The sequence below is a fragment of the Aspergillus flavus genome, chromosome 4 (assembly GCF_009017415.1).
Source record: "Aspergillus flavus chromosome 4, complete sequence".
In the NCBI taxonomy this organism is placed as follows: Eukaryota; Fungi; Ascomycota; class Eurotiomycetes; order Eurotiales; family Aspergillaceae; genus Aspergillus; species Aspergillus flavus.
Genome location: NC_092405.1, coordinates 1983247 through 1995602, shown reverse-complemented (window position 1 = coordinate 1995602; position 12356 = coordinate 1983247). Strand labels below are relative to the sequence as shown.

The following is a 12356-nucleotide window of genomic DNA, read 5'->3' as shown; positions in this document are numbered from 1 at the left end:
TATTTATATAGCCACGAAACTAATAGCTCCGTAGCACAACACACCCTTCAAGTCCTAGGTGTTTCCCCCACTATCAGGCCCAATGACCTTTGTCTAACAGAAGCATTGCATCGCCGCGATTATGCCCAAAGAAATTGCAAGAAAAATGCAACACCCAGTCGCGGATGCCAATGAATAGGGCTCAAGGATTAACATATTAAATGCTCACAAGCTTGTATATGCAAAAACATATAAATATTTTCATCAAATCCGATATGGTGTAACGGCTAACATCGCCGCCTTTCAGCTTAAACATGAAAGCAAGTTCCGCGGCAGCTCGGGGTTCGATTCCCCGTATCGGAGTCAGTTTCTTTTTGGCTCTTTGTCGTGAACTTCTGACATACGCAATGTAACTCTTTATCTTTTGGCACTCATCAATCTAATATTATTTCGAGGTCTTCTCCTCATCTCGTCGCCATTCGAGGCCGTCAGACTGTGAGGGACTGAAGGCCACCTTTATTGCAGCCGCCTTGACATTTATTAGGGATGCATAAGCTTTTTTTTTTTTTTTTTTCTTTTTTTTTTTCTTTTTCCCTTTTTCCTCTTTCTTTCTTTCTTTTATTTTTTGGTCTGATAAGATCTGCATAATTTATGTGGCCGGATGTTTAGTTGGTTCACTCAACATATCGACTTTTGGTATACAGTGGCGATACATTCAATCTTCAATAGAATGATGCGAGGCCATATTGTCCATCCGAGGATAAATAGATCATAGGCAAGGAACCTGATCCTCCCAATCGATCGTTTGGATCATGGTTATACTTATGTGCCATCCTATTCCCTATGTCAGTGCCCGAGCCCTTCTAGGGCTATTTCCTGCCTTCGTGTTGACACAAAGATTGAAGCAGGGTCACCCCTCTCGAATATTGCTTTCGCTCGTGATCAGCTGCCAAATGTTATTCAGCTTTTCTAAACAATATCGGAGGACTGACTTCTTGACTTGCTCTTCATCAGTTTCTTATAGGGCTACGCATGTCCGTAAATAGGGCTGCACAGCAAAGACTTTGCTAAGGGCGAACCCTGTCTGACGGGGGACCACATCCAATTGATAAGAAATTGACATACCTACAAATGGCCTCTATCGTCAATACTTGCATCGACCAAGGCATTCTACCAAAAGAAAGACCAAATTATGCATGAGCTCAATCATTCGATATAGTCAGGTGACCAACAAGAGCACAGACCACATGCATTTTTGCCCTAGGCCCCGCGAGTTGTATTGTTTTCGGTTGTTCTGAATGCCTTCATACTTGGAAAATGGCCTCGGCTTGTCACGATGCAGAAGGCCTCCAAGAAACAATATCTAACCCGGGTAGCTTTGAGGAAAAAGCCCAGGGTAAGAGCTCGGGCAATGCCGTCCTAGCCCACACATCGACCAGGGCCAGCGATGTCGTGTACTCTGCATTTTCGAAAGCGCAGAAGAGATATATCGTCTTTTGTACATCCTGGGCTGGTTTCTTTTCCCCGGTGTCTTCACAGATTTACTATCCGGCCTTAAACACCCTAGCCAATGATCTACATGTCTCAGGTGGCTTGATAAATCTGACTCTCATGAGCTACATGGTACGAGTACCATTTCCCCGTCTGTCCATGAATAAGAAAACTTACGATAAGAAGATTTTCCAAGGGCTATCGCCCATGTTCGTGGGTGACTTTGCAGACAAAGCAGGCCGACGGCCAGCCTACATCGGATGTTTCATCCTGTACATAGCAGCCAACATTGGACTTGCACTACAAAACAACTACGCCGCACTGTTCGTTCTCCGCTGTCTACAAAGCGCCGGAATCAGCACTACCATTGCGCTCGGTTCGGGGGTGGTGTCGGATATCGCAACTGCCGCGGAGCGGGGCTCATATATGGGCTTCGTAACTGCCGGCACGCTACTGGGCCCGTCCGTGGGTCCGGTCATCGGAGGCCTCCTGGCGCAGTATCTAGGATGGCGAGCTATATTCTGGTTTCTGACTATATTCGCCGGCACCTTCACCATCCAGTTCTTACTCTTCTTCCCTGAAACGGCCCGGAAAGTAGTCGGCAACGGGTCTCTCCCGCCTCCAACCTGGAACCTATCATTAATCAACTGGTATCAAACCAGATCCAGAAGAACAGAAGAAGAACAAGAGGAAGCAACCAACACCACAGAAGAAAGAAATAAAATCACATTCCCAAACCCACTAAGAACCCTCTCGATCGTCTCCCAAAAAGACACAAGCCTAATCCTGCTCTCCAACGCCATCCTCTTCGCCGGCTTCTACGACGTCAGCGCCTCCATCCCCTCAATCTACCAGGACCTATACAACCTTAACGACCTCCAAATCGGCCTCTGCTACATCCCCTTCGGCCTCGGCGCCACACTCGCCTCCATCATCTCCGGCAAAATCCTCGACTCCAACTACCGCCGCCTCGCAAAACAACTCAACATCCCCCTCCACAACTCCACCTCCAGGGACCTAAAAGACTTCCCCATCGAAAAAGCCCGTCTCCAACTCGCCTTCCCATTACTAGCAATCGGCAGTCTAACTGTAATCGCCTTCGGATGGGTCCTCCACTTCGGTGTCCATCTAGCGGCTCCCACCACCATCCTATTCGTAATGGGACTAGGCTTGACCGGCGCATTCAATACAGTAAGTACGTTGCTTGTGGATCTGTACCCCGGGAATGCGAGCGCCGCGACAGCGTCGAATAATTTCGTCCGCTGTTTGCTGGGCGCGGGTGCTACGGCGCTCATTGATCCTATGTTGAATGCTATGGGGAGGGGATGGTGTTTTACGTTCATTGCGTTTGTGATGTTGGCCACGGCGCCGCTTTTGGGGGTTGTTGTGAGGTTTGGGCCGAGGTGGAGGGAGGAGAGGTTAGGGAGGTGATTTGTAGTTTTGGTTAGGTTTTAGGGATTGGGATTGGAATAGGTTATATAGATACCTTATTGCGTTATACTATTCTTGCTGTATCAGATAGCTACGGTATTCCGTGGATTTCTGAATAAAAAAGGAACTAAGTGGCTACTGCTGGGTACAGTGTGTCCTTGTGGTAGTTGAAGTATGGTTCAAGTAGGACCAGTTCTTAATTGATATTTTAATACAGCTAGATACGTTAATGCTAATATGATAAGGCAACCTTCAATTCAGTACCCAGGTGAAAATCCAGAAATGTAATCTACGATATGATGAGAAAAAACTCCATAAAATCCGAAAAGAATCTGCGACCCTCAAGCCCCAGAAATCCATAACTATATTCTCAAATGATATCACTACCATAAACATAAACATATCCCAGAAAAAAGCCAAAGTCATTCTAAGTCATCCACGCCGACCCTTTTTTATATTTACCATAGCCCTCCAAAAACAAAACCCAAAACCAGATATAATCGACCAAAAGACATACAAAGAAAAGAAACAATCCCAGTTGCTGAATATCCGGTGCATTGCTCGCTAAATCCGTCCAATTCAAATCATATCGTGACATCCCAAATGCAAGAGAAGGCTCAATGTGAAGTAAAACTGACCAGAGAAGGAAATGCAAGAGATAGTATGTGACGCCGATATATGAACAAAGCAGAAGAACAAAAGGAATAGAGAAGAGATACAGGACACACGCTTAATAACAGGACTAACTCGCTTGCTGCGTGACGATGATGCAATCCATATCGATTGGTGAGAGGTTCAAAATAGACAAACGACAGAAGGAAATGTGAGCGAATGGGTATTTATGTATGTATGTATGTATGTTATGTGTGCATGGTGTTTTAAAAGCTGAACAGTCCGCTGCGTTTCTTTCCAAGCGGGTACACGACCAATGCAGCGAGGAAAAGACCGACGGTGAAGCCGATTGCGACCTGGACCATGCCGTATCCGATGTCGAAGACGACTCCGTGGAATTGATCGTTGCTTGTTGTTGTGGTCATGTTCTTTGCTGCATCCACGAATCCCTGTGTGCCGTTGGCAACGACAGAGTAGGGTGTGATTTTGCTGGTGATTTGCTCTGCCGATGCGATCCCGGAGATCAGGGATCCGCTGGCTGCAAGACCGGATGGGACAAGAACAAAGATAGCAGGTAGCATTGCGGCCGCTGCGAATCCGTGGCGCAGTCGGCTGTAGAGGTTTCCCATGACGCCGATCACGAAGGCGCCCAACGCATTGGACACTTGTGTGCTTGAATAGAATCGCTTGGAGCCGAAATAGTTGGTGACATACCCCGCGAAAGCAATGACGATCATCACCGGGATTTGCTTCAACTTGGCGTGGTTGACAAGGGCAAGGCAGATGGTGAAAGGAATGACGAAGGGGAAATGTTGGAGGTATTCGTTGGTGATCGGACTGGCGGGGCATGTGTAATCGGAGGATGCGTCGCTATCCAAGAGGCCATATACAGCGGTGCCAATTGTGATACCGAATCCAAGGAACAGGGAGTAGATGATGGCGTAAACCATGCGGACGGAGCCCGCGACGATACTGCGTGATTGTAGCTCCAGGCTAGCGCACAGTACCATGTATCCGGGCAGGATGAGGGCAATCGACGATTGCGCCAAAGCTGAGAAGCAGAAGAGACGTTCACCGTTGTAGCGAATGCTTCCGAAAGCCCTGGCTAGGAATGACGTCAAGACCGCTGCCGAGATCTCGAAAACATTTGAGTAGAGATAGGACCGAGGAGACAGGACCAGTTGTAGAATACCCAGGAGACATCCCAACACGAAAGCGATGGGCATGTCAATGGGGCGGGCATTAAAGGCAAAGGGCCCGACGCTGGCGCTGGCGAAACCGTGAATCAAAATCAGGAGCCAAACCGGGTACTTGTCCGGTCTCTTCATGATCTCCTCGAGCCGCTGCGTAGCTTCCTCGACGCCGATGACGTCGTGAATCACCTCCTTGTAGATTTGATGTACGTCGGACAGTCGACTCAGGTCAACACCCTGGTGAGAGCGGACCAGCTTGACTTCGGTAGTGTGGGTAGACGCATCGTCAAAGGAAATAATCATACAGCCCGGCATATACAAGAATTGACCGTCGATCTCCAGAACGCGCGCAGACATCCTCATATACTCTTCCAGCCTGTGTGTAGGTGCACCGTATTTCATCAATGCACGGCAAAGCAGGAGTAGATAACGTTGGCGGGAGAGGAGCTCGGCGATATGAACGGTGACGCGGATCTCATCCTCCAGTTGTGGCTTCCCCATCCTCTTAGGCATGCCGGGTATAGCACCAATGCTCCGGGACCGCTTGAGCATGGCAATGGGAGAGCTAGAGGAGTTCTTGGCAGTCGACCCAGACAGAGATATGCTGGATTGGTTCGGAGATTTCTCGTACCACTTCCTTGGCCGCTGGGGCTTCCAACCAGGGTCCGGGGACAAGCCTCGCCCGCTAAGGCCTGACGAACTGCTTTGACGTGAGTGACCATACCGGCCTCGAGAATAGTTTTGCTGAGAAGGTTGATCATAGAGCTTCAGAAGGGTGGAGAGAATACCGCCACGATAGTGAGATGGCCGTTCGACATAGGCGTCAGGATCCCTCTCCTCAAGAGGAGTGATCTGACCAGAGCGGAGGCCGGGAGAGGGAGCGCGAATGCGCGAGAAAAAGTTAAAGTCCTTTCGAGTCATTTGTCGCACTAGCTGATGAGCTTCTGCAGTGCGTGTAGATTGTCGCTTATCTATGAGGTTGTCTTCATCGTCGGAGAAGAAGTCGTATTGCTTCTCGGGAAGACTGATCATAGGTATCTCGTCACCATCCTCGGAGGGTAGCGCCACTTCTGTAGGTGTGGACGCTATTGATGACGGCAGACTTGAACGAGGACTTGGCTTCGGAGACTTTGAGGAGCGACCAAGGAGGGATGCGAGCCTCTGAGCTCTCTCTTGTGCGGAGTAGATGGCCCTCCCCTTCTCATAGCTGACCTCATTGTCCCCAATGAATCCTGGGGAGCTAGCCCGAGAGTGGATCGTTCGGCCGGTGACACCCGTTGGTGAGCTATCATTGATATCAACCAAGGGAAACGATTGGGGCTCGGCGGATGCTTTCTCCGTCGATGGAATGCTGGCGGTGGGTAAGGGCTTTTGCGGCAATGATGAGCCCCTTCCATCAAACAGGCTCTCTGACGTCGATCCGGAGGGGACCTCGCCCAGGCCATACTCGCTAACAGTGAACTTGACGCGATTGGTGTTCTTGAGAATGCCGGCATTCCGATGCCTGCCCTGAGCTCCGCGCAAGTCCATTGATCGGTCCTGAGGCGCTTCATTATTGGGCGAGGGGAGGGAGGATACACGCGGCCCTGCAGAGGATCTACCTGGCCCCTCAGGTACTTCAGTGACGCTCGAACGCCTCGAGGAGGCGACGGGTAAATCGAAATAACCACCGGCCATTTTGGGTTCTTTACGTGACTCGCCAAACAGGGTCAAAGCAAATTCTTTGGGTCTTCGTGTTACCTTCGCTCTCTCGGCGTTCTATTCTTGATTGTTCGAAATCGCCTCGTGAATTATTAAATCTTTGCTTTCCTTGTCTCTTGTTCTCTGTCGAGCCAGCGACTAGAGTTTTGGTTGAGTGAGAGGAGGGTGTAGCCTACCGAAAGAGTTAGATCAGTACTGGATGGCTAACAAGAAGCCTTTGCCAAGAGCCTACCTTTGTGGAATTTTGTGAGAGCAAAAGCTCTTAAGCACGGACAGGATCGCCTGTACGTAGAGGTACTTTGGACACGACTATCGGGAGGGAACAGTCGGATCGATAGGAAAGAAGGGGTAGAGGTCCCGCCACAAGGAATGATAGTACGTCACGGGGACATGACTCCAATTCTAGGTAGGGCTATGAACAGTAAACCACTTGGAAGGTATAAGGAGGAAGAAGGAGATATATCCGGTCTCCTTCTTTTGCCACACTGATCCAAAGACACGAATAGGAGATCTTTAGATATAGAGCAGTGGCTGAGAGTCGAAACAGGGAATGTCGATTGACAATATTCACAATGACGGAGCGTTGAAGATATTGGATAGTGAGCGATCCGTCGTTGACTCTGTGTTGCAAAGCCTTTCAAGGAAAGAATATTAAAAGTATTAAAAATTTGTAGTAGATTCTTGACACCTGGGGTCCTGACGTTAGGGGATGTGAGAGGGATGCTGGAGGGAAGTGGAGTTTTGTATCAAATCGCTGCAGTATCTTCGCCACGATGATAAATCACCGGCTGGGGGAAGATTTGATATCCAATAAATGAATCACCGATTAGAGTTGCTAGATAGGAAAATCAAAAACAAAAGAAAAGCTCATATCCCGGCGTTTAAAAGGATCCAATTGTCTAGCCCCTCTTTTAATGGCGTCAACCCTCAGGGGATTTCGTTAGAGTAACAGAATAAACCATAAGTAAATAAAAATTACCAACAGAGAAACAAGACTAAGTGTGACACCCAACTTCGATGGACTAGAACAACGCTTAGGCATAGTTAGAGTAGCTTTTTTTTGCGACTATCTTGGCTGTGACCACGGTCGACAGCACTGGTTCCACGGGGTCCACGACGGTACCACAAGTGGCCAAAGGGGAGTCACATTTGGTCTTAGATGGAGACTGTCAGTTTTATAGGAGAATACAATTGACACTCTTTCATTGTTCTGGATTTCTTCTTGTTTCTGTTCCTTTTTTGTCCCCTTTTCCCACCCTTTTCTCATGCTTTGTCCTATATTTTTGGGGTTGTTCTTGTGCGGTTGAAAATATTTAGAAAATTGTCCCCACCGGTCGAACAGTCTCGATCATCCTTCTGGAACCTTTAGAGCAGAGAAGATCACTGGATCCATTATTGTTAGTGGAAGAAGAGGACTGAACACCATGCTAGTCAGACCCTCCTTTTCTCTCACTATTTTTTTTTTTTCTTCTGGTCTATCTGAAGAGGCAAAAACCGGAAGTGGATCCGCAGGAACAAGTTTATCAAGAGATAGCAAGACTTTAGCAGTGGCTCTTTTAGCGCCCGAACCGGACCGCTAACGAGAAACCCAAGGATAAGGAAAAGTGACCCACGGAAGGTTCGGTCGGTCTGGACACGGAGTTCTTGTTCGGAAGGCAATAAGGCTGTGCGAATAAGAAGAGACACTGGTATCTCGTGTTTTTTTTTTTTTTTTTCTGTTCGGCTACCCGATGTTGGATTTCGAAGCCGATACCTCCTGAGAACGCCGACCGCGTGTGCGCCGATGACGAAGCTTGTTTAGCTTGATATGCACAGCATGATTGAATTTCTTTTCTCTCTTTTTTTTCTCCTATCACACCATCGCGATCATCAATAGGAGATTTTCAAGTTATGGTGGTGGGGACAGAGAGGTGATAGTCCAGGTGGCAGTTCGGTCTTACGAAGCTCCCTAAGGCTCCATCGTCATCGTCACGTGGCGGTAGGGATTTTTATTCTCTTTTAGAGTAGCAAAATAGTAAGACCGGGAGAATGATAGGTAACAGTGAGAGATAAGGGACAAAAAGGTAGAGGAGGGGCAGAGTGGGGGAGAATTCTAGAGGTGAGGTTAGGATTGAATTGATTGGATATCAAATGCAAGATGCAAGTTAATGGCCGAAAGCCGGTTACGAATCCTTCTCTCCCCCTATCAGCGATGGCTGGCCACCCCTGTGCAGATGGCGCTGTCCCTGTTGATCAGCTTCTAAACCGGGACTAATGGATTTGCCGCTGATCAGCTCTTTGGATATGCACGGGGCACCGTTAGGTCTGTGATGCTCAGCGGCGCGCCGGATTGGGTCTTCCGGAGGCTTCCACCGTTGATTTCTGCCCAACCATTTACTGTTCTATGATATACGGAGTATTACAGATGTTAAAAATATTGACTTAGTGGTCGTCTAATGGAAAAATTATCTGTTTCCTATTCACGTGGCGGGTTCTGTCTGACATGATGACTGAAACCGTTTCAGCCTCGGCCTCTACTATTCTGGATCCTGCGATAAAAAACGAAGTCTGAATGGGCATAAAGTTTTTTCCTGTCAGCATGGAGCTCACGGTTTCAGACATCTCCTTACATGGTGTTTGAGCTATCATGGCCCACTCGGCTTCATCATCGCACAGCCATGCTTCGATTGATTCGTTTCATACATCCGTATGATTTTCATGATTGACAGAAGCGAGACCCACCATATTCCATAGTTATTTGTTGTTAATATTAGCGGGCCAATAACACCAGCTCACTCCTCATATCGCAGTACCATGATCATAGCCTAGTAAAGCTATACGCTATGTACAATGACCGGAAATATCGTACTAGACGCCCCGGACATTGCACTGCCAATCCCAAGCTCACCACTACTTCTGTAGCACAACATTCTCATACAGCTGTGGATCTACCATAGCTCTCTCATGATGTCAAAGACTCACCTGAGATAGCATATTACGTGGAAAGGTGTTAGATAACGTCTTCCGACGGAGAATTTGCATTGGACATCTGTGTTGGGTGTTCTAGGTATCTAAGCCACGGCAGGCATGCATGCAGTCTACCTTGATTTGTTTCTTTTATTCTCACCACCCTGCTAATCACTGTCAAGTCCCGCATAACAGACCCTGCCTTGAACAAGGTGCTGACTGCATAACACAGACGTCGATCTACCTATCCTATTCCCTGTTTTCTCCATTGATATTCTTGTCGTTCTTATCCTTGCTAAAGCAGCATCTCGGTCGATGCAGTGTAACCTGGCACATTCTTCACTAGTAGTCCGACTCAAGCCCAGATGCCGGGGTGACTGTGCATTCCATATCAATGCAGGGACCGTTACTCAATCTGGCCTGAACTAGGGGATTGAATCGTAACACTGAAATCCCGTTATTGGCGGGGGAGGTGATACCGAGCCGGGACGGCATGTATGTGAGCTTGGATATCCTACGGGAATATTTCTTCCCATCATGGGGTACTGTGGGGATGAGCAGATAATAGGATTGGTAAATGTCAAGCGATATCTTGAGGAAAATCATTACTACTACTTTTACTACCGCCAAAATAAACACTCCATGAATAGACACTTAGTAATCGGGCGGCTGGGATGCTATTTCTGGAACGAGTGGAGCCGAGCTTATTTCACTTTCGTCGAGCTGGTGATCTTTTTATGCTATGCTATTGTCGGCTATCATGGAATGATGTCTATGGTTTTCCACATTAAAGTCGACGTTTACATCCACACTCATCTTCATATGCTTTTATGTGTAGTGTATGATGTTGTCGATGTAACCGGTCCATCGGCTCACCATGAAAGAATTAACCGGTTATAATAGCCTGGAGCACTCCTGACAATTCCATTCTCATAATAATAGTAATAAGCATTCTTCGCGAAATATGATTGAATGATTAGACCATCCCACAAGTGACAGTCCCAAACTGAGTCAGAAATATCTATCTATGACTCAACAACTCCAAACCCACATTTTTACTGATCGCCACCAGCGACTAATCGGATAATAAGCACTACCTCCTAGATAATTACTCACAGCCCTGGTAGTGGTACCACCGACCTGGGTAAGCAGGGACTAGAACCAGGAAACCCAGTTACCGTTTAGTAGTAGGTAACTGATATCTACCCTCCAGGACGGTGGCCACCTTGCGGTAAGCGAGCCAGACTAGAGCTAGCCTAGTAACTAACGGTCCCTAGATCCACTCATCCGCCCACGCACCGACATTTCCAAAGTTTTATACTCCCGTCGACCTTCTAGATCTTTTCCCGCCCCAGTAGCTTTGGGTCAGGTGGTCTGCAAAGATATCTCGGCTCTAGAAAAAACAAGCTGGGAATAAATTGACAAATTACCTGTGCTGGAAAAAGAAAGCATCGGAAAAGAAGCACAGATCACCGGCTGGCCGGTCGATGCGTCGCCATAGAATAATTCACATGGGAAGAATCTGAGGGAGGACTGGACGAAATTTTTTTTCCCGGCACCCCCGATAAGCTAACCCTACTTTACTCCATCCGCCGCATTATCAACCAGTGCGTTTTCCGCTGTACCTGACGAAGTTTCTATGTACATAATTCTAAGATGAAAACATAATAAAAATTCAATAGACTGCTCCAGACCGACCAATGCGTTAGAGTCACTATCACGATCTCAATCACACTAAAGCGCTAGTGACATGTTACATCCCCAACCACTTGCATTTACATAAAATCCCCGATGGTTACGAAAAATATTAAAATTGGTGCACAGACTCCATCAATTTATCGGGACTCTGCTTCTATTCCCTGTTGGCGATCACTAGCGCCAGGAAAAATATCCTTGAAAAATCCGACGCTCTATGATCTATAGTTGAAGCTAGATTACCGACTCCCGACAGATTACAGTACTAGCTAGAGCAACAGCCTGTCCGTGTCCCACGTGGAAAAGAACAGAACCAACTAGTCTGGTCTGTGCAGTATACTGAAACAGTCATTACCTAGGAGACAAGCGTCATACATCCTCAATCTTGGGGGGTAGTTTGCCTCTGTGGATATATAGCACTACGCGTTAAAGCGAGAAACCAAGCACTAGACCCATTGACCAGCTTACTGTTTCAGTAAAAACTTGATAATGTATTGCTGCCCAACGATTAATTACTTCCCCTTAATTCTCTCACGTGCATGGTCAGTGCTTGCGATCTAGCGTCTGCTAATTTCCCTGCAGAATCACGGAATCACGCCGTGCATGATGCAGACTTATCACGCCGATTTTTTCGGGTTCTAAGCCTCCAGAGGCCGAAGACTTTTGATTACGGCCCGAGATAGGTGTAAATCGGTAGATGTTTGAGCCTTGTGAATATGCGTCATCTGGTCAATGGTCAATGCTCTGGTGGACTCCGGCACTCACTAGGGCTGCGCCGAGAAGGTCATATCCATGAATGACTGTGCTAATCGACGTATGAACTGGCTAGTTGCCGAACTATATTACCTAGAAATGCAATTCTTTCATCATTTCTTGGAGCAAATCCACAAAGATTTTCCAACTATACAATGGCGGAGGCTTATGATGGCGGCCTTATTGCATGTTACGCAGTACCTGTGGTTATCACAACATTTGCCACATGATGTGTCTATAACACAGGAGTCGTAGTCATTCCTTAATGTTTACCTCTTGAGCGGTGTGCCGATAGCTACCTGCAGATAGATGCTATAGCATCCGTGGCTCCGTATACTACTTGTCTTCAAGGTACCCAGCATACGATGAAGCAATAGCTGCCTGTTCATACCAGCAACCTAGCACACCGCTTGATACCCTTGATACCCATGATAGTAAATGAACAAAGAATTTTTTTCTTTTCGCTTTTCTTTTCTTGAGTGTTCCAAAGAACCCCGCCGACATAACGTGATATCATGAATCAACTATCCACCAATCGGCGACGTGTAATCTACC

General features: G+C 47.4%; 2 protein-coding genes and 1 non-coding gene across 3 annotated transcripts; 2 read left to right on the top strand and 1 right to left on the bottom strand.

The window, feature by feature from the left end:
• Positions 1 to 248: 248 nt before the first annotated feature.
• On the top strand, positions 249 to 342 carry F9C07_t165. The gene has a single exon. It is a non-coding gene; the product is annotated as a tRNA-Glu (tRNA).
• A 239-nt stretch (positions 343 to 581) lies between these two features.
• F9C07_2283434 (MFS transporter) lies at positions 582 to 3066 on the top strand. The gene is made up of 2 exons (XM_071510633.1): positions 582 to 1602; positions 1657 to 3066. The coding sequence occupies exons 1-2, from the start codon at positions 1297 to 1299 to the stop codon at positions 2899 to 2901; spliced, it is 1551 nt and encodes a 516-aa protein (XP_071366421.1). The 5' UTR covers positions 582 to 1296; the 3' UTR covers positions 2902 to 3066.
• Positions 3067 to 3779: 713 nt separating this feature from the next.
• On the bottom strand, positions 3780 to 6383 carry F9C07_3892 (putative DUF1212 domain membrane protein Prm10; the record flags this gene model as incomplete). The annotated part of the gene is made up of 1 exon (XM_041285856.1): positions 3780 to 6383. One exon carries the CDS (start codon positions 6381 to 6383, stop codon positions 3780 to 3782), a length of 2604 nt encoding a protein of 867 aa, XP_041146167.1.
• Positions 6384 to 12356: the final 5973 nt, after the last annotated feature.